We start from the raw sequence: 22,158 nt of genomic DNA, 5'->3' as shown, positions 1-22,158 counted from the left end.
GTTATACGACGACACATCTTAAATATATAACACTAATGATAAAATAACAAATAATTTATAAAACCGTAAAAATTAACACCCGCACGGGCGTTTATTAATAATGTAGATTTTTATTTATTAGTTAATCAATATTGACTTTGTGCAATTATAAAAAAAAATAAAAATGTAAGATAACCGAGTTTTGCATATGGTTAATAGTTTGGTTTAATATGTTTTACTAAAACTTTCTTTTGTCTTAGTTCCAATTGGTGAAAAATTACATAGCAAAACACATAATTCAAAGGCATAGTTTATATGAACAAGATAATAATTTAAATCAAAATAATTAAAAAGTATTACATTTATTATCACTTAATGTTTCACTTCATATAACTATTTTATTAAATAAAAAATTCTTTCTATTTTTCTTATTTTTGCCAAATATATAGAAAGAGTTTCCTTTTTAATCTATTTGCAAAATCAGTTAAGTATGGACATTCGGATACTCATTGAGGTACAAGTTGTTTCTTTTGGGATTAATTTTTTTGGATTTTTAAATTAGGCGCCACTTGGATATTATAAATTTATGTATGATGCTTGAGTTGGATCCTCTCGGGTCTGAATGATTTTGATTTTGATGTGTAGAAATATAAAAATATTTAATTAACCAAAGTATCTGAAAAGAGTGTATATTTGTACCAAAAATAATCTTATTACCCGATTCAATCCAAATATTTTGAATACAATTAGTTATACGACGACACATCTTAAATATATAACACTAATGATAAAATAACAAATAATTTATAAAACCGTAAAAATTAACACCCGCACGGGCGTTTATTAATAATGTAGATTTTTATTTATTAGTTAATCAATATTAACTTTGTGCAATTATAAAAAAAAATAAAAATGTAAGATAACCGAGTTTTGCATATGGTTAATAGTTTGGTTTAATATGTTTTACTAAAACTTTCTTTTGTCTTAGTTCCAATTGGTGAAAAATTACATAGCAAAACACATAATTCAAAGGCATAGTTTATATGAACAAGATAATAATTTAAATCAAAATAATTAAAAAGTATTACATTTATTATCACTTAATGTTTCACTTCATATAACTATTTTATTAAATAAAAAATTCTTTCTATTTTTCTTATTTTTGCCAAATATATAGAAAGAGTTTCCTTTTTAATCTATTTGCAAAATCAGTTAAGTATGGACATTCGGATACTCATTGAGGTACAAGTTGTTTCTTTTGGGATTAATTTTTTTGGATTTTTAAATTAGGCGCCACTTGGATATTATAAATTTATGTATGATGCTTGAGTTGGATCCTCTCGGGTCTGAATGATTTTGATTTTGATGTGTAGAAATATAAAAATATTTAATTAACCAAAGTATCTGAAAAGAGTGTATATTTGTACCAAAAATAATCTTATTACCCGATTCAATCCAAATATTTTGAATACAATTAGTTATACGACGACACATCTTAAATATATAACACTAATGATAAAATAACAAATAATTTATAAAACCGTAAAAATTAACACCCGCACGGGCGTGCGGATCAATCTCTAGTATTTAGTTTAAAACACGTGCCTTGTGTGGCATAAACATTTTATATCCAAATTATTTTATCTTATTATTTGTTTAACGTTTTATATATTAATCTGAATATCTATGAAATATGATTTTACTCATATGATTTTATGATCATTTGTATTTTATTATAGTAAAAAAATTTAAACTATTGATCTCAAAATTTAAATGTAAGACTTTTAACAGTTTTCATAGTTTATAGTCGTTTTTAAAAATTCAAAATATAATAAATACGAAAAAACCATTTTTTTATTAAATGGTTAATATGATTATTTAATTTATTTTAATAATATAAAATTAAACAAAGTAATGTATGATATGTAAATTGTTATCAAATCATTATTATTAAAATAGTTAACTGTCAAATATATATTTTATAAACTTTTGGTAATTCTGTAGTTTTTATTTAAGGAAAGAAATAAAATATTAATTGTAGATTGTTAATTATTATTTTGGTTAGTTTAATGAAAAGTATATAATATATGTTTAGTGGACCAATATATTTCTCTAGAGATTTTAAGAAGCATTCTAGTGATGACACGTGTCATAGCTAAAATGTTGTGATGCTTCTCGTTTAATATATAAGGGATATATAACCCATACATATCTTTTATGTTTATTACTTATACAAAATCGTCCTAATCTATCACATAGTTAATATTTAAACGTCAGTTTGCTTAATATATAGCTACCACATAAACCAAAGAGATTACAATCTTTCATTTCCTAAAAAGGTAAAAAATATAAGTTAATGGTGGAATGTTTCTATACTAATACTAAAAATAAAGGTGTAAACACAATCTTTTTCATTAACTTTTCAGATTATTTTTTTAAACTTAGATTAGGTTTTTTACCAAAATTTTTTATTACATGCATATTTATTTATATATATAACTATTTATTCAATCCAAATCCAATAATAAATATATATATATAAACAAACAACTAATGCAGTTGACTGTTGAAACAATAAATCACTTCATATATATAAACAATAAAATTATTATGTGTATACATAAATATTATTAAATATGAAGTATCTTTTGAAAATAACTCTTATTGCATTCAAATAATTACAATTTATGCCATTGAATTTAATAATGATATTTAACTAACTATAAATTATTTATTTTGTTAGATTATTCTCTAATCAAATTTATCGTTATTCTCTAACCCAACTTACCATAATTCTTTAACTGGAATACTCTCTAATCAATTTTTACAACAAAACTAAACAGATTTATTAAAATGTGACATACAAACTTTAAATATTATATATTTATATATATTATTATCTCACTTTATATACAAAATATAAACTATAAATGTTTTTATTAAAACAATATATTTATTTTTCAAATATATGTTAAATAATTTGATTATTAGTATTAGTTACATATATATATATTATAAGAATACAATGATTAATTTTTTATTTAATATTTTCTTAAAAAATAAACATAGAAGAAAATTCATTTGGCTTATAAAAAACTTAGAGACAAGTATATCTGTTTTATTAAAATAAATAGAATTTTATTTGACATAAAATATTTTATTTTAGAAAAATAGATTTATTAATATACATAAACATACTAATTAGTGTTTTAATTTACAAATAAGTACATGAAAATGGTTAATGTAATTAAAATTAGTAATTGATGAATATGTTATATAACTTTTCATTTTGATTGTCTTAGTATCCAATCACAATATGAGCAACCAACAAATTACAGAAAATTAAAAACCATCGATCTATCACAAATGTTATATACTACAAATTGAAACAAACAACTATATGAATGCACTTATATACAACTATTACATTTTTGTGTTGTCAAAATTTTCATTGTTCTATTAAAATAAACACCCGTACGGGTACACGGGTCAAACTCTAGTTTTGTTTTACTTTTCAACATAACTTTCATTAAAAAAGAAAAAAAAATCTACGTGTTTTAAAACAAATTATATATTGACTACTCATGACAAAAAATATTAAACATTAAATATATTGTAATTAAACTGACGAGTAAATAATGATGGTAACGCACGATATATATACATAGTTTTGGGTCTAAAATAACAAGTCAGTAAAACTTAATAGAAAAGATCTAGTTTTTCATATGAGGATCCGCTTTGAAGAGTTTAAAACAAAATGAGGGATTCTTTGTACCCGCACATATGACATATGTGCGGGTACAAAGAATCCCTCATTTTGTTTTAAGCTCTTCAAATCGGATCCTCATATGAAAAAAATTAGATCTGTTTGGTCTGACCAAGTTTCTGATAAAAATATGGGCATCATGAAGCCTTAAACACACAGAAAATATTTCAATTTCATGCTGAAAGCATAATCGGTTCTTTTATTTAAAAAGGTTATAGCTTAGGCTCCAAACACTTTGATGATACGCTTGAGCCATTTGATTCAGTCTTCAAGTCTATAGCAGCCAAGGATCTTCATCGCTTAAATCTTGATATCTCAGCAGCGATAGATTCTGCAGAAACATGTAAAGACAATTTTGAAGACGTTCATATCAAACTGGATCCCCAAATATTGATGAAGATTAACGCTATTTAATATTTATGCTTTGTTCCGTTGATGATTTCCACCTTGTTAATGTTGAAATTATATTCTAAAAATAAGAAGATAACATGTATTAGTCTTTTAACTCTGAAAATGCAATATCTTAATATACTCGGACCATTGATATACCTTATAATTTTAAAACCGTCAGTAATATTTTTAGTTATGTATTGGCATATTGTATATATAATTTTTTTTACATATTATATGTTTTTTTAATATTGTGAAATAATATATATTGAATAATTAAAAAATCAGTAACTATTACGTATATAATTAATTTGGTGCAAGCACATAAATAAAAATTATTAATCAAAACAGTCACTCTTTCTATTTTATATTGCATATAATGAAATTTAAATAATATTAACATAGATATCATATATTTTTAATATTGATATCTTAAATGATACTTTCTAATTATATAGTTTTTTGATCATTTGTATCTTTTTTATGACAAAAACTTTAAATCACCGATAACAAAAATTTCAATGTGGGAGGTATAATAGTTTTAGTAATTTTTAATTTTTCTTAAAAAAATTAACGCAAAGTTTAATATTTAAATATTAATATTTCAATATATTTTCAAAGCTTTTATCAAAAAAATTGTTATTTTAAAATTTAAATATTCATGTATTTTTATATGGTATAGAGTTTAATTTAAACAGTATTAATATATATATATATATATATATATGTTAATACTAATATTTATTAAATAAGACTTCCTACTTCTATGATTCTTTAATCATTTGCATTTTTTCATAACAAAAGTTTTAAACCATGGATCACAAAAATTTCAATGTAAGATTTTTAACAATTTTAGTAATTTATAGTTATTTTTAAAAATTCAATATATAACATATACGGAAAAAACTAATTTTTGTTATATGGTATATGGAAAGTTTAATTTTTGTTATATGGTATATACCATAAAACATTAAATATGGTATATAGTTTAATTTAAATCATATTAACATATATATATTAATATTTATTAAATCAGAATTTCTACTTATATGATTTTTTGATCATTTTTATCTTGTCATAACAAAATTTTAAACCATGGATCACAAAAATTTCAATGTGAGATTTTAATAAGTTAAAATTAATAAAATGATAGAAGATACACTAATTTTTTGACCAACTCTTTATTATTCAAAATCATTAATTGTCATATGTACTTTAGTCACATTAGACAATTCCATAATTTTTATTTAAGGAAAGAATGAAGAACATTAATAATTAATTTATGATTAGTCTAATAAAAACCTTATTGTATATTTAGATTGAACAATCTATTTATCTAAAAAATTTAAGATTCATTATGGTGATGACACATGACTGCCTCAAATGTTGTAATGCTTCTATTTTAATATATAACTAGACTTTGACTCGCGCGCCTGCGCGGATGTATATTTTGAAAAATAGGTTGATATTTGTTTTTCATGAAATTATTAGGGTTTGGCAAAATGAATCCGAAGAACAGAACCGATACCGATCCGAAAATATAATACCAAACCCAAAGATAAATTGATTAAATATTCGAATTATTCAAAATTTTGTTATTTAGAGAACCGAATCTGATCCGAACCGAATTATTCGGGTACCCGAATTTATCTAAAAATAGATTTATATACTTATATATATTAATTATTTTTAGATCTAACGTATATAAAACATCAAGAATGATACTTTTAAATTGGTTTAAATACTTGAAAATATATATAGATAGTCAAAAGTAAATATCTGAAATAGTTAAAGTATACTCAAATCACCGAAAATACTTAAAACAATTATTGATTCCATATCCAAAATTTTAAATCAAGTCAATTGATATGTTAAGTTTAGGTATTCTGACATATGTTATTCAAATTTATAGGTAATATATTATTTTATTTATAGATTTTGAGAAATTTAAATTATATAATGATTTAAAACTTTTAAAATAATTTAAATCGGTTATCCAAATCTGAACCAAACCCGCAAAGATCTGAATCGAAGTCAAACCAAAATTTGGAAACATCCTAATAGGACTGAAATCTTTGACCCCGAAAACCCGAAACACAAACCGATCAGAACCAAACGCGTATGGGTACCCGAAAGCCCATCCCTAGTCATTATTATATATCGTATATTGTCATCATATAATTAATCGTATTTTATACGTACCATCATATAAGTAATCATATAATTAATAGTATTCTATACGTACCATCATATAAATAATTACATATATTATATTTTTAAAACTTAATATGTAATATAAAAACCATAATTTGAGTTGGTATTTCAAATTGGGCTTTGTATTGTATTTTTCTTATATGTATTGACAACATTTTTTTATAATGGTTATTGAAAAATAGTTTAGTAAAAATCTATTTTTGAATATATGTAGATTTTTGAATCAAATTTGGATATAAATCAACTTTGAATTATTATTTTGATTTGAAATATATGTATATATAAAGTTTAAATTTTGTTTTATGGTTAATTTAGAAAAAAAATGTTTTAGGCAATTAAATTGACCCATTTTCGTATATTTTAAAACTGGCCGAGATAGATGATTTCTTATAATATGATGGACTTTCAATTTTTCTTAATAACATAAGCCCATTACTTTTTTTCTTAATACTACTATCCTTGTTTCCAAACAAACTTAATGTTTTTAAAAGACTACAATCCATGTTTCCAAACACTCCAAATTTTTTTAATAGTCTTATTCAAATCTCCAAACACTCCAATTTTGTACTTGAGTTTTAATAATATAGATGGTTGAGAAATCATTTAAGTGACTTTTGATTATGTGGCAATCAAATGACAATTAGTCACATAAGTAATTGTTGTTTAGGTGTGAATCATAGAAAGTTTATGAGAAATTGTCATAATTTGATTGGTTAATAGACATTCAATTTTTAATTATTTAATTAGATCTATAATGTCTTATAATGTCCATAGTCTTATAAGTCATTTATAAAAAAACATTTAAACATTTATCTATCATGGCTTACAAAGTTATTTTATGTTAATTTTAAATTATTTATATGAGTTTATAAAATATTAAAAAAAATAAAAATTATCTTATATCAAACCAGAAGTCACTTAAGTGACTTTTCCTTACATGTCAATCATTTGTGAAGTTTTAAGAAAATTGTTATAATTTATTTGGTCGATAATTTTTAATTTTATTTATTTTAGTTTAGATTTAAAATAAAAAATAAAGCTAAAAACAATTAATATCACTTGCCAAATAATCTAAATTATTATTTATGGTATGTTGAAATTATATAAAGAATAATAACGTTTGATCAAAAAATTATATTTATAAACTGCATAATATAATGAACGGAACTTTTTATAATTTTTAATTATTTTAACTAGATCTAAAATAAAAGGTAAGTCTAAAACTAATTATTATCACTTGCCAAATAACCTAAATGATATAACAAATAATAATTAATGCTAGCTAATTTTCAAAATTGTAGAAACTATAATAATGTTTCTTCAATTTTGTTTTATATATTACTTAAAATAATGAATAGAAAACAATTTACAGAAATTAATGATTTCATATTCATATAAAAATATAGTCGTATCTATAATAATTATTAATCTCTTATAATGTCCATATATGCTTTATAAATAATTAGACTTTGAAGATTGAACGGATTATATTTAACGGAAAATATAAGACTTTGATTTAAAAAAAAAATTGCATTTAAGTCACATAACAGAGTGAATAACGCAATGTTTTGATTGGAAAAAAAAATCTAAGATGTATTTTTGGTTCATTGATTGTTTGTTTTGTATAACTATTTAGAGAGATAATAAATATTTGGCAAAACTATGTAAAAAATTAGGAAAAATTTAATAAAAGAACGAAATGATAACGAAAAAAATAAGAAAAAACTAAAGAAGATGCATACAATGTGTTGAAGAAGTTAATGTGATAATTATATATATATATATATATATGTATATATATATATATATATAATTTCACAAGCATTTGTTATTACTAATTATTTATCAGTTATTTTTACATCAAATTAATGGAAACTTTACTACTAATTTTCAAACTATTTGAAGTTCAAAATTATATTTTTAATGTTTCTAATTATTATTCAAAATTTATGATATTTTTTACATAATATATATTTTCATTATATACGCGAATTCGCGGGAAACCACCTAGTTTTTGTTAAATATCTAGTTATTTTCTTTTTGAGTTTTCCAATTATTCAAGTAATGATCCACTGACCGACCATTTAAGCTTAGTAAAAATGTTTACTTTCTTGATATATTCACCAGGCTGCCAAAACAACATTAAAGGGAACAATACATAATTTTTAGTGTTTGTTAAGGAAAAGTAATACAAGATTTAGAGTTATGTTTATAAAGAAAAAATATATAGAATTATGCATGGTTGCTGACTTGATTAAAATGCATTGTTTCTGATATATCAAGGTGGTTCATATCGTCATATTTGGAAAGATATTACAGATTTCGAGCTTATACCTCATCATTGTCATTTCAATATTCTCTTAGTCATTCGCAAACGGCATGGGTATTTCAAAAAGCATTCTCCAAAACGATGCCGATGGTATCAAGATTAGAGAGCCACCGTAACTGTGAGCAAGGACGGGTTTGGGAATTTCTGTAGAATAAATGACGCGGTAGCAGTGGCTCCAATAACAGTACGAGATGAAGGTTATTTTCATATAAAGATAATTGAGGGAGTATATGAAGAATATATAGTGATCGATCAGAGAAAGAGCTATCTGATGATGAGTGGCGCCGGTATTAACCGGACAATCATCACCAGAAACCATAGCAGTGTTGATGGATGGGACCCAAGTCACTTGGCCACATTTAGTAAGTTAACATTCTCAAAAAACGTTTACATAAAAATAATATTTTTTCTTGTCATGTGACTCTAATTTTGTCTTAAGATTTCTGTTAAAAAAACCATTTAATAGTGTTAAGAACTTAGAAAATAAGTAAAAATAATAGAGAAAATTGGAAAAAATGACACTTTGAATTTTGTTTGTCTCTTTAGGATTTTTGATGTTTTTAATATTTGGACATGTTTTACCATTCTGTAATGAAAGTAAACTAAATTTTAAAATATAAAAATTATTGGAAACATAATTACGACTATTTATATGTTTAAAATTCTTTGAAAAATAGTGGAATCATATTTTATTTCATGTCCTATCTGGAGATAGAATATTCATTATGGCCATCTACTTAATCTAAATCTTGGATATATAATGCAAACAAATTTTCTTGTATATTCTTATTAGCTAGAATTCGTTAGGTTATATTTTAGCAAGATGTGGTTAGTGTACCTGTAGCTTGATTAAACTTATAGCCACAACTCAACGATTTACTTTTTTTTTGTTTATGTGTCATATTCTATTATGCTTTTTATCTTATGTTACGCATACGGAAGAATAAACTCCATTCCATTAAATTTTTGAGAGAATTCGTGACACATTCAAATTAGAAACATAAGTAAAACTATTTATTTGTTTTTTTCTTTTTCAAAATAAGTATTTAATCCATATTGAAAAATGGGTTTCCTACCTAAACTTAGAATATTCATTTTCTTTATCCAACTATTTTAGAAAACAAAATCAATGTGTTTAACTCTGAACTTCAGCGGATAGAATACGTAATCAACACTTTCTTGTACATGCTAGTCAAGCTATAATTCGTTTGTCTTATCCTCATCAGTACTCCTCCATATCCTTTGATATGAATATATATTCTAACTTAAACTATATGGTCACCTTGTTTTGGTTAGATATTATGACCTACTTTAACTGTTACATAATGATATGCGTATGGAATAATTTATATTTGCATTGGCCGCTGGTCGACCCACAGACCAAAAAAAATTCTGGGTTGATCCGGGTTTGTCGGGTCGATCCGGTTCGGTTTCACTAGCCTATTTATACCATTTTAACCTATTTTTAAATCTAACTCTCTTTTTCTCTCAAGTACTCTTGACACATTTGTAAAATGTTTGGATTTTTTATCTTTTAAGTAATCCTTTTTATCACTTCTTGTGCTTAAAGAGATTATTTATTTCTCTACCATTTTTTTCTCAAAACTTTTCATGTGCTTAGTAGGTTTCATGGTGATTAGTGGTAGTCACTTGTTAAACTCATGGGTTTGGTAGATTAGGTTGATTTGGTGATATTTGGATTGTTTAGTGGTTAATACATATAATCCTTACTTGATTGGTGTGTAATATGCTAGGTTAAGATTGGAAAATCATGAATCTAGATCATATGCTTTTCATGTCCGAAAGGTGTTCAATGAAATGTTTGAATGAACCAGTGTAAGTGCTTTGCATGTTAGGCTAATGGAAAATGATGCATGCGACGATTTGTGGTTTTATGGACTTGTGATTAATGCATTCTTTCTTTAATGTGATAAGCCAATGAGAGTTGATGTTAATTACATGATTAGTATATGGATTAAGATCATATAAATGGGTTAATCTAATTGTGTATTCCTAGACATGAGGATCAGCATTTGAATGCTTTATTAGCATTAGATCACCTAATCAATGGCCACATCATATGAGTCTACTTTTAAACCTTGATTAAATCTTGTTTCTTTGCTTAGTGATTGATTGTGATTGAGTTCATTTTACTTGTTTACTAGGTGTTTTACCCGCACATGCGGGCATAATCGTTTTATTAATACTTACTAAAATATTTCTTATGATTTTAACATGACAATAACTTATTCTTTATATTATTAATCATTTTAGTTTTCTTTGATTTTTATCTCGGTCTACATCTTCTTAGTACAAAGGAAACCTATAAAACTATAAAACCATGAAAGCATAATTACATAACAAATATTACACACAATAAAGTAAAATAAGAATGTGAACTTCTCTTTTGGACAACGAAGAATATGAACTTTTGGTCTCTCTTAATCTACTTTGTATTTTTGAACCAGAAAAATGTATTAAATTACCAAAAAAACATTGAAACACACAAATCCAAGTAAAAATAAAATAAATAAAAAGTAAATAAAAAGTAAATACAAAATAAAGTTCGATGATAATTTAGAAGAAAACTTAAAAAAAACAATTGAGATAATGATAATATTTCATTGGCTTACTTGATAAATATATACATTGAGTTATCGAAATATTTCATAAGTTTACATTTAATAAACAAAAAAATAAAAAATGATAGTTTTATTGTTATTATAGTTAATTATATAATGATAAATCTAATTATTCATTAAAAATATATCTACTTTAGCCGTTTTAAAGATTAAACCATGAAACACATGTTCATAACATGATTACATAAGCAACTCTCTAAACTTAATATCAAAGCATAAGTTTTCTTATAAATTAAACAGTAATAAAACATATAATTGAAAATAACTGCCATTAAATAATTTAGAATAACTAATTCATAATTCTAAACTGCATGTAGCAAAACCGATTTGCTTCCTAGTCTTTTAAACTCAATGAAAGAAAGAAAAACATAAAACTCAAACTAAACAGAAAACAAATATCGAAAGTACATAAATATAGATGTCAAGAACCCAAAAAAGGATCTAAAGCTAAAGAGAGAATTAATCTTTGACGTTGTTCATATAGCCGTTAATGCAAATAACGCAAAGAATAATATTGTTTGACAAAAAAATATTGTTTGATCTGCACAAAATGATTGAACCACTGAAAATATAGCGTTCAGCAGAATGAAAGTGATATCATGAAGATAACACAAGCAATTGAAACAACCAGAAAACACTATACCTAAAGGATGAAAAAAACTATAACCGATACAATTTGGAATGAATGAGAAAAATGAAACTATAAAATTTAAAACATCTTATATCACATGAAAACAAGAATTAGTCTTCACTTGTGAAAGTTAAAACAATTATAATTTTAGTCTCAATTAGAAATTTTGAGTTAGTTATATTATTTAAATGAATAAATTAATGATTTAAGCTAAAAACTAATAAGAAACTTGTGAAAGTTAAAATAATTATAATTCCAATTAGAAAGTTCGAAACAATATACTATTTAAATTAATAAATTAATTAAAAATTTCGAAAAATTTATATTATTTAAATTAATAAATTAAATATTTAAATTAAAAACTAATAATAATATGACAAATAAGCAAAATTAGCTAAAATCATGGAGAATGTGACAAATCAGCAAAATCACTTCATAAATAATAGTATATATAGATACTTTGGTTACTTTCAAGCTTATTTTATTTGGCTTAGATAAATAATGAATTTGCATTTTCTTTGTCTTGAATTACCTAGGTTGGTTTGACACCTTAAATGCTATAACGACATAGTTGTGCTTGCAATTAGGGTGTTTAGGGAATCAATTATTACACATCAGCATCTCGAGTGAAGTAACATTTAGTCTCAACATGTGTCGTTTGATGGTTGATTTAGTTAACACTTACGTAAAGTGCAGATTTTCTATATGAATAAATTTGTTGCATCGATTGTTAGCGTTGGACCCTAAGATCCTGATAAATTTGTTTAAGATGAAACAGTTCTTCTGTGAAAATATCATGGGCATACTTATCCATGGCAGAAGAGAGACTAATGGTTGTTTGTATTTTGTTTCCACGGTATTGGTGCATTCACAAGGGTGACAATATATTATGTAACATAACGACGAGTGGTTGAAGCAGTAGACATATCAAAGAGGATGTGAAATTCCTTTTTTCTCTTTGTAATCATGAAAGTTAAGTTTAAATGAAAGAAAGCTGTGTAAAAAAGAAGTTGATGTTTCATCAAATTGGTTTTAGATTTTTTTTCCAACCATAGTGTAAATTCGCTTTCTTCTTGTTGAAAAGATGGTTTCCATAAAGAAACTGCCAAGACATGAGATCCGTTGAATCTTCATCTTTTACCAGTTGCATGCAGGTTCAACAACAAAAGCTAACAATCAGAAACGAATTTTATAACTCACTTCAAACACACATTTGACTTATAAATTCACATTGGATCATCTGATGTAATGACATCCCAGTAAAACAAAAGAAATTTGGGGTCTACCTTTGATTGCTTTGTGTGAAGTAAAATCGAAATCATCTTCTCCTGGCTGATTGCTGCACTTGTGACCCTCCTGCCTGACCACCTGTTTGTTCTTCAGCCATGTTTGTTGCTTGTGTCACGGCGTTCATCACAACGAGTCCCAGTGGTATCAAGTACATCCACTGAAAGTGTCATAAGAAATTTTACATCAATTCCTAAAATACAAGGAATCATCAAAGTTTTTCCTTTTTTATTGTATTACTCACATATTTCGCCCAAAATGATTTCTCTGGTGGTGGTTCAACCTCGCCCTCTGCATTTTCACCGCCTAGAATCTCCTCAGTGAATATTGGAGTTCTGTTGAACAGCCAGGCGGAGGTTTATACATATAACTTGATGGACTGATAAAATCTTTTTATGGTATATAGAACATATGAAAACTACAGATGTGCAGGTTCGTGAAATTCAAGGCAAGAAAATACAAATAGCGTTTTCTACCTTGGTGCCTGCTCACTACTCTTCAGAATCGTGTGGGAGTTGAAAGACCATTTTGCTGGCTACAGTAAGCGGAAAAACAAAAATAAATTAGAAGTTCTCACAATAATGGAACCTTCATTCTCCATAAACTCAGTGTTCAGTTAGACCAAGATAAGATGGGGTAGGATCCTTCACATACAAGTTTGAACTGTCGAGGATATTGACACGCCCCAAGAGAACCATAACTAACTGCCAAGACGTTGGCACCTTCCTGCAAGCGAAGACAGGACAGGAACATAGTTCCAAAACTCATATCAGAGAGTAGCTAAAACAGTTGGGTGCAAACAGAAATGTGAGCTCCTTTTACCATGTGAATAACGAAATGCTCATCCAAGCCATCCCGTGGTAGACATCTCTGTAATCAAACATGTAATGTTGTTTTAAAAAATCAGACACATCCGGGAAAGCAATAAAAGAAAACAAGTGAGTCAGTGACTTGAACAAATCTCAGTGATTCTACTTTCTAGGTTTTCTCTTTTCATCCTCTGGCCTAGAAACAAATTTGGATGAGACTGAGAGAACCACAAATCATTTCAATCAAAACCAGAACTAGTACTCTCATGTGTGGAAAGAGTAGAAATGAATAGATTACCACTAGAAAACCTATTTAGAAATGAAAACGAGTCATTAAAGTTAAGAGTAGCCACCAAACTTGAGAAAGCAAAAATACGAAAAAGGTAGAGATAGACTTACAGCTCTAACTGATGCAACCACAAACTCTTTCCCTGGTGGGCTGATGACATTGGAAGGAAGTCTAATCCTATAAAAGTCATCTCCTTTCAACAGATTCTACAAAATTGGTTCCAACAAAACCAAACCATTATTATCTCTCCACTCCAACTGAATAAACAGGAGAAAAAGAGAATATTTTTGTACTTTGAAAGTATCTTTCTCTTCGTCAGAGAAACCATTCCTTGAGAACCTCAGCTTCGTTAAAGTCTGCACCCCGACAAAGAGAATCCTCAAATCATTAATAAAAGTGAATCTGTCAATAGGATTGGGAATGGGAAAGGAAGAGAGAGAACCTTTCCGCCATGGCTCCAGGATTTGAGGCGAGCAGAGAAAGTGCCGGCGGGGGAGAAATCAGAGTCGCCGAAGGCATGTTCGAGACTGAAATGGACTTTGGAATCCGAATCGGGATCTGAGTACCGTTTGCGTGTAGTGGGAGTTTGTTGTTGTGCTCCTTCGAGACCAAACTCGTCTGATTGGAAAGCAAGGGACGAGGAGATGATGAGAAAGGAAAGGAAGAAGAAAGGTGTGAGCTTCGCCATTCTTGTTGCCGGAGATGATGGATGGAGTTTTCGTTTCAGTAGAAACAAAACAAAACAGAAACTAAAATTTGTTTTGTTTGTATAATAACATAAAGTTTTAATTTGCGAGATAGACATAAACAAAATTCATTAACTATGCATGTAATAATTTTTCATATCGGATTGTTCGCGATTTCACTGATAGAAATAATTTTTAAAATATTTATTTTAATCATTTTATTTTTTGTTAAATTGGGAAATTATATTGAAATAATTATGTTAGAGATATTGTTGATTTCAAAAATGTAGTGATGTCACACTATATTTGACTTACTAGCGATGATGTATTTATAGTCTTTGTTGGTAATTGTTAGATTGTTATAATCACACGTATGTTAAGAGTTAAGAAAAAAAAAGATATAGATGCAAAATTTAGAATTTCATAATGTCATAGTTGATTGAGGATCTTGAGCCTTTCATCGAAGAGAGAGTTGCCCGGTATCGGTTTTTATGACACATATATTTGATGAACTGACGGTTTTCTCAGCTGATCCAGAGACAGACCGGTTTGTTATTCAGAGCGAAGAGAAGCTTTTGGAGTGCTCTTATCTTGTTCTTCGCATTCAACAACAAACACATTTATAGGCTTGAGGTTCAATTGGTTACCATCCATGATGATGAAGCTGATTAAATGCGACGTAGTGGAAGAGGAGGTAGAATTCACTTTAATGATTGGATTAGTGGAGAAGAAAAAACAAAAACTGAATCCGTTACAAAGAGTTTGCTCGGATTTGATGACTACCGAAGGGTTATGGCCACTCATTTCGAGTTGTAACTTCTAAATGCAAAAAAAAAACACCCTAGATAATAAAGGGCCATTATGATGATATAATTAAGGGTCTAGTTCATTCAGAAACCCATAACTAATTTGCTTGTAGCAACAAAACAAAATTAGATGCATAAGGAAAACTTGCCACATGCCTAATTAGACATATGAGTACTGAGGTGGCACAAGGAGAAGTGACAAAATGCAACTTTATTGTAATAGACATGCATATAAAGCTTCTCTTGTGTCATCCATTCAGGTACAGTTAATATAGACTAGAGGCTTAGGACGAGCCTTGAATTGAGGCTGATGAAGATCAGTTTGTGAAACACCATTAGCCTCGTCCTAGCATCTAAATCACTAGGCTGAGCTCCATTTTTGAATCTGTAAAGATGTGTGATGCCAAGATGACGATCCTTTCAAAACCAGTGGTTCAGGTGAAAATACTTAATTCAACAAGTTATAAATAAAGATTAGGTGGCTGGATATTTACTTATTAACCAAACACATGCTTTTGGTGTTATTTTTCTTCAAGAAACAAAAATAGTTTACAGAGAGACGTTAACCAGTAACAACTCAGAAACAGCAGTTTCCTAAAATTCCTTAGCTTTCCTTCGTAATTCCTTTAACTCGTTCTCGATCTCCGAGTCCTTGAATGGGTATCCTGTGCTTGCTGGGACCGTGCTTCTTCCTGGAGGAAGCTCTCCTTTCTGCATCAGATCACATAAACAGGGGGATCAGTCAATATGTTCAGCGAGTCATGAGATTATCAAGTCAAAAGGAACAAATAAGATCATCGGCGTATCAGAAACCTTTGAGCCTCCGGACAACTCATTCTTCAAGTTTGCAAGATCATCATCCACAGATGAAGTTTCAAGCATTTGAAACTGCAAGGCACAAAAAAAAGAACAATTTAGTGTCAAGATGGTTGTCTTAAAATCAAACCACTGGAGCATATAGAGTATACAAGGTTGTGCAAAAATTATGTTACGTGACATAGCAAACTTAATCCTAATCAATGCAAGACCTCTGAACCCAATTTACAAGAGAAAGATAGAAATACTAAGACAAGAGATCAAGAACCAACCTTTCCCTCGAGTTCATCTGTTCCAATCTGAGTAAGTGCATCTGCTTCAGACTCCATAGCCATCACTGTCAAGCACTTAATATATTTTAGACTTCACCAGAATAATCATACATCAAAAGAAGAAGCTGATGCGCTTATGGTCTTACTATAAACATATTCAAGAAACCGCCAAAGAAATTTAAGGATTTAACAGAGTAAATTCTATTCTCTGACAACACATTACACACTCGATATTAGTGTTTCACTGTTTTGCATTAGGTAACTACAACACTAATCACATCATCAACGTTTCCCAAAATCTGAAGCACCACATCTCTGTAACCCCATTATCTAGGTATCAAGTACTCTAGCTTACAGAGGGAAAGTAACACATCTTTGGAAAAAGCGAGCTCTCTACTCACTTTCAAAGACTAAACCGGTAAATTATTATTCTCCTCCTAACTACAAGCCAAACTTTGATCTCAGAAGGGATGCATAGACAAGTTTTCATAAGTTGTGCTTAATTTGGAGAATCAAGAAATTGTACCTTTCTCCTCCATTTTCTCAAAGGCTGATAGAGCACCGCTTGTATTCACTGTCCCTATCATCTCTTGCACTTTGGTTGCAGTCCTAGCAGCAGTCAGAGAAAGAAAAGAATTGTGACAACATATAAATCGAGAAAAGGCATTCTATAGAAGATGTAAAGAAGGATAATAGGGATATAATACAAACTTAGCAGTGCGAGCACGTGCAAGGAGCGTATCTTTCTTTGCTTTCGCCTCTTGTATCTTGCTCTCCAATAGCTGCAAAGAAAAGGGTAAAAACAAACATTTACCAAACTCAATTCTTATCATTTGAACGTTAGATGGAACCCCTATCTCTAAGCCATTCTAATGTAACGGTGGCATGAAGAAAATGATGTACACATGATTCTTTGTTTTGTTGAGTAAAGCAGTGATGATAAATTTATTTATTTATAACCTCAAGAATTTCAAAGTTTAAAGTGACACAAAATATATGATAAAAATGGTGATAACTAACCCTCGTATTTGAAACAAGATTGTCGACAACACCCTTTTGCTGATCTAGTTGAGTTTTCAGAGCAGCAGCGTTGTCCTGTTAAGATAAAAGTGAACAAATAAGTAACTTCAAAATCATAAGTGTATAAACTACAGCACATCAACGACAATTGTCATCCTAAAATGTAGAAAATACAAAAAGGATCAGTTTTGGCTCCGTACACAGTGCTATTACATATGCTGAAATTCTTATTTGTTCTGACAATGAAAGACAACAGTCAATATCCTAATATGTACAAACACAGAATGGATTAGTTTCTGTCTGCACCCGTGGTGTTATAGTGTGTTACATATGTCTAACAAGGAAAATATCAAAAGAATACTGGTAATTATAAACACTGCTAAGCTCTGTTGCATCTGAAAATGATTAACACAAGTTCAACATTTAAGACAACTATTTGACGCTACTTGGAGAGTCATGGGAACTACTGTATGCTTCGATTTCTAAAAAAAAATATTTTTTTACTTTCACAACCACCTTTCTAAACTTTGCAGAAATCTAGATATTAGCCTCAAAATTCCTCAAAGCTTTTCACGCAGGCTTCTTTCAGTTGTTAGAGCAAGCATACTTGAATAACAAAGAGGAAAGTAGAGAACAAGAGAATGAAGCGATATAACCTACAGCAAAAGACTTTCTTCGTTTAAGGGCTTCACGTGCAAGATCCTCATCTCCTTTAGCAAGAGCAAGTTGTGCCCTTTTGTACCTATTACACGCATGAATAATCAGCAAAGTGAAGAATTTGAAGTAAGAAAGTAAGGGTCAAGGCGAAAACAAACATACCAATCATCAGAAGATTGCTTTGAAGCTTTATATTTGTTCTCCAACTGCTTTTGTGATGCCAAGACCTTCAGACACACACATATTGATAGTACACAAGTTAGCTAGTCTCCAAAATTATAAACTCTTCATAAGAAAAAACATCACAAAAAGGAACCTGTGCAGTGGCTTGACGCATCTTGGTCAAATCGCTATTCATTTCAATAACAGTTTGCTCGAGGATCTTCTCCGGGTCTTCAAAGGAGCTTATAAGTGCATTGGCATATGACTTCGCTTATCCAAAAGAAGAACAAACACGAAGTGATTAGTGAACTCTCCAAATTGCATTACGAACATAGAGAAAATAAATATACTCGAATGAGAGGCAGGCAGGTACCTTGACAACCCTAGAGAATCTTTCAAAAAGATTCATGGTAGGACCATGAGCATTGCACTTCAATCTATTAGCACAAGCTAGTCTCAGCTCGTTCACTCTCAAAGCTCCACCTTTTATATAGAAGAAAAAAAAAACAACAATCAGCATATGTATTGCTTGAGTTCAAAATCGAATCTATCTAATTCTAACTGTCGAGTTGCCCTATCAATCAATACCCTATGACTTTAAACTGTTCTCTAACCAATCAAGTTCACTACTTTTTCCTTCCGAGCAATCAATCAAACAAACCGTGAGGAGATAAAAAGAGAGAGGACGCACCGGAGTTTCCGAAGAAGGAGGTTCGGAGGGGAAGTACCCTGAGGGTACAAGGGCGATTAGAAGTGGAAGTGGTGGGGCGGAGAGGAGGGAATAATCCGGCGATTGGTGAAGCTTTAAGAGCCATTTCAATGGCGGAAGAGAAGAGAAGAGAGGGGTTTTCTTGTCGCTTCCTCTGATTTAGAGCTAATGTGTTTTTGTGGTGTCCAAAGCAACCGGATGTTGTCTCGATTTTCTTTTTTTTTCCTTCTTTTAAATTGGAAAATAAATAAATAAAATGTTAAGATATTGACAATGTTGGACTTCTTTTGTTGTTGAGTTTTAATGGATTTAAAAATCTTAACTAAATTTATTGTTATTGGTTCTATAATTTTTCAAATCTATATTAAAATTATGTATTATTGGTTTAATGATTCATAAATTCTATATCAAATCAAGTGTTATTCAATCGTACGGATTTACTAATATATTTGATTTTATAATGGATTTATTTGGATTTTTTAGTTAAAAATACAAAGACTCAAATCCGAGAAAACCTCCGAATTTGCATATTTTACTTAGATTTATAAATACTATATGGATTTCTAAATCAATCAAAATATATAAACCAATAACACATTAGATTTTCAATTTGGTTTATTGCAAAACGTCAAAATCTCGGTTATTGCTAATTTTATCAATTTTAGATTCTTTAACTGTATCCCAATTTACTTCGAAAAATAAAATTGTTAGTTCCAAAAATCTCTCATCACCTCCTCCTTTGATGATGATGATCCATAAGATTCTGACATCTTTGTCAACATTCATTTACACTGGCTACTACTTCATTAGCTTCGATCACAAAAGAACATTCATCTGATTTTTTTTTTTTTTTTTTTGAATGAATGTTAAATTTATTCACCAAAAAAACCTTTTTACATCAAGTGTGGACAATTTTAAAAGACTCCATCCTACTAATCAACTTATAAATCCCTCCATAACAAGATTTTATTTACACTCTAGAACCAAACCAAAATTGAAGACCATCAACCATGCCTCTTCTTCTCTGCGATTGCAGCAAGCTAAGCTTGTTCCTAACCCCCTTATCCACCAGCTTCTGTAATGTAGCAATGGCCATAGGCTTTTCACCATGTTTAATCCTGTTTCTCTCCCTCCACAATGCATAAATGGCTGCTTGAAAAGAGTATCTGAAACAGAAAGTGCTTTTCACTCCTCTAGAATTATCTGATAAGAGATGTATGATTGCAGACCAGCTGTTTGAATGAGCATTACGTAAGATACCAAGAGTGAGCTGCTTCCAAAGTTGAGAGGAGTAGTCACATTGGAAGAATAAGTGATCTCGAGTCTCGACAGCATTCTTACATAGTACACAAATTGTGTCAGCACCCAGACTCCACTTAGAAATTCTGTCCATAGTAGCTAGTCTGTTTAGCACCGCCAGCCAGGTGGTGAACGAGAACTTTGGCGTCGCATTAGAGAACCAAACGCCTTTTGCCCAAGAGCATGAGCTTTGCGCTTCTCTGATCATCAACCAAGTTTCAGACGTTGAAAAGCGTTCCCTATAGCCAGACTTCCCTTTCCACTTGATAACATCCTCAACATTATGTCTCAACTTCTCCTTCACCCTATTTAACTCAGCTTCAATTTCATTTAACACTACATTTCTGTGCTTCCTTCTTCTCCTAACACACCAAACAGCTTCCTCCAATGTTGAATCTTTCCTCACCCCTGTATCAATCATACCACGATCACCCAGAAGATCGAACAACCTCCCTTTATCCGACCACTTATCAAACCAGAAAGAAGTATGACGACCGTTTCCCACCTCCTTAAGATAGAACTCTTGAGCCACATCCCTCAACTTTAATAACTTTCTCCACATCCAAGACCCAACTTGACTATTCACTTTAACTTCCCAGAAACTCTTCTTCTGAAGTACATAGATCTGAATCCACTTACTCCATAACGAGGTTCCCAACATTAGCCTCCAAATAAGCTTCAACCCATATACTTTATTCACCTCCTTCAAACTTCTTATGCCCAAACCTCCTTCAGCTTTCAGTTTACTGATATCTCTCCATGCTACCTTTGCTCCTGAAGTTTTAAGAACAGGCCCAGACCAGAGAAATGAAGCACAGAGCTGCTCTATCTCCTTTATACATTTGCTCGGTAACCTAAAGACCCCAGCCCAGAAGTTAACTATGCTCATAAGAACCGCATTGATCAGCTGAAGCCGTCCAGCATAAGAGAGGAAGCGACAAGTCCAAGCACTGATCCTACTACGGATTTTTTCCACCAGAGAAACATAATCTTGCTTACACATTGCTTTAGTCATCAGAGGAAGACCAAGATAACGAACCGGGAGCTTACCTTCAGCAAAGGGAAAATTTCTCAATATTCTACTCCTTTCTTCTTCTACTACTCCTGCCATAAACACCGTAGACTTCTCAATGCTAATATTCAGACCAGACCACTTAGCAAATTCCCCAAAGACAGATAGTGCCCCCTCTATAGATCTTTTTGAGCCTTCAACAAAGACCATAAGGTCATCAGCGAAACAGAGATGAGTGAGCGAGAGAGCTTTACACCGAGGGTGAAACTGAAATTTCTTCTCCTTAACTGCTTTATCAATCTTGAGTGATAGTACATTCATACACAGGACAAAGAGATAAGGGGATAGAGAACAACCTTGCCTCAGCCCTCTTGTACTTTGGA

The 22,158-nt window shown here is 29.6% G+C and overlaps 2 protein-coding genes across 4 annotated transcripts; both read right to left on the bottom strand.

The window, feature by feature from the left end:
• Positions 1–12,799: 12,799 nt before the first annotated feature.
• LOC106402652 (ER membrane protein complex subunit 10) lies at positions 12,800–15,118 on the bottom strand. Of its 3 annotated transcripts, none has more exons than XM_013843428.3 (9): positions 14,779–15,118; positions 14,630–14,692; positions 14,447–14,542; positions 14,061–14,108; positions 13,893–13,964; positions 13,715–13,773; positions 13,483–13,573; positions 13,238–13,398; positions 12,800–13,120 (listed from the first exon to the last, which is right to left on the bottom strand). In XM_013843428.3, the coding sequence occupies exons 1-8, from the start codon at positions 15,022–15,024 to the stop codon at positions 13,270–13,272; spliced, it is 804 nt and encodes a 267-aa protein (XP_013698882.2). In that variant the 5' UTR covers positions 15,025–15,118; the 3' UTR covers positions 12,800–13,120; positions 13,238–13,269. The 3 variants fall into 3 exon arrangements, with proteins under 3 accessions (XP_013698882.2, XP_013698880.2, XP_048610690.1); XM_013843426.3 differs by having other exon boundaries at positions 12,800–13,105; XM_048754733.1 differs by having other exon boundaries at positions 12,800–13,085.
• Positions 15,119–16,261: 1,143 nt separating this feature from the next.
• LOC106406087 (membrane-associated protein VIPP1, chloroplastic) lies at positions 16,262–19,717 on the bottom strand. The gene is made up of 11 exons (XM_013846676.3): positions 19,447–19,717; positions 19,129–19,238; positions 18,910–19,020; positions 18,756–18,820; positions 18,597–18,678; positions 17,937–18,011; positions 17,628–17,698; positions 17,443–17,525; positions 16,917–16,981; positions 16,642–16,716; positions 16,262–16,539 (listed from the first exon to the last, which is right to left on the bottom strand). Exons 1-11 carry the CDS (start codon positions 19,568–19,570, stop codon positions 16,423–16,425), a joined length of 978 nt encoding a protein of 325 aa, XP_013702130.1. The 5' UTR covers positions 19,571–19,717; the 3' UTR covers positions 16,262–16,422.
• Positions 19,718–22,158: the final 2,441 nt, after the last annotated feature.

The sequence above is a fragment of the Brassica napus genome, chromosome A2, assembly GCF_020379485.1.
Source record: "Brassica napus cultivar Da-Ae chromosome A2, Da-Ae, whole genome shotgun sequence".
In the NCBI taxonomy this organism is placed as follows: domain Eukaryota; kingdom Viridiplantae; phylum Streptophyta; class Magnoliopsida; order Brassicales; family Brassicaceae; genus Brassica; species Brassica napus.
Note: the sequence above shows the minus strand (reverse complement) of the source record. Positions and strands in the feature narration are given on the sequence as shown.

Coding starts and splice junctions, on each gene's coding strand:
- LOC106402652 (XM_013843428.3), bottom strand. CDS start 15,024: ATGGCGAAGCTCACACCTTTCTTCTTCCTTTCCTTTCTCATCATCTCC. Junction 13,965..14,060: donor AGCATTTCGTTATTCACATG/GTAAAAGGAGCT, acceptor CTTCGCTTGCAG/GAAGGTGCCAACGTCTTGGC. Junction 13,574..13,714: donor AGTAGTGAGCAGGCACCAAG/GTAGAAAACGCT, acceptor GCTGTTCAACAG/AACTCCAATATTCACTGAGG.
- LOC106406087 (XM_013846676.3), bottom strand. CDS start 19,570: ATGGCTCTTAAAGCTTCACCAATCGCCGGATTATTCCCTCCTCTCCGC. Junction 19,239..19,446: donor CTCCTTCTTCGGAAACTCCG/GTGCGTCCTCTC, acceptor TCTATATAAAAG/GTGGAGCTTTGAGAGTGAAC. Junction 17,699..17,936: donor ATCTTGTTTCAAATACGAGG/GTTAGTTATCAC, acceptor TTTTCTTTGCAG/CTATTGGAGAGCAAGATACA.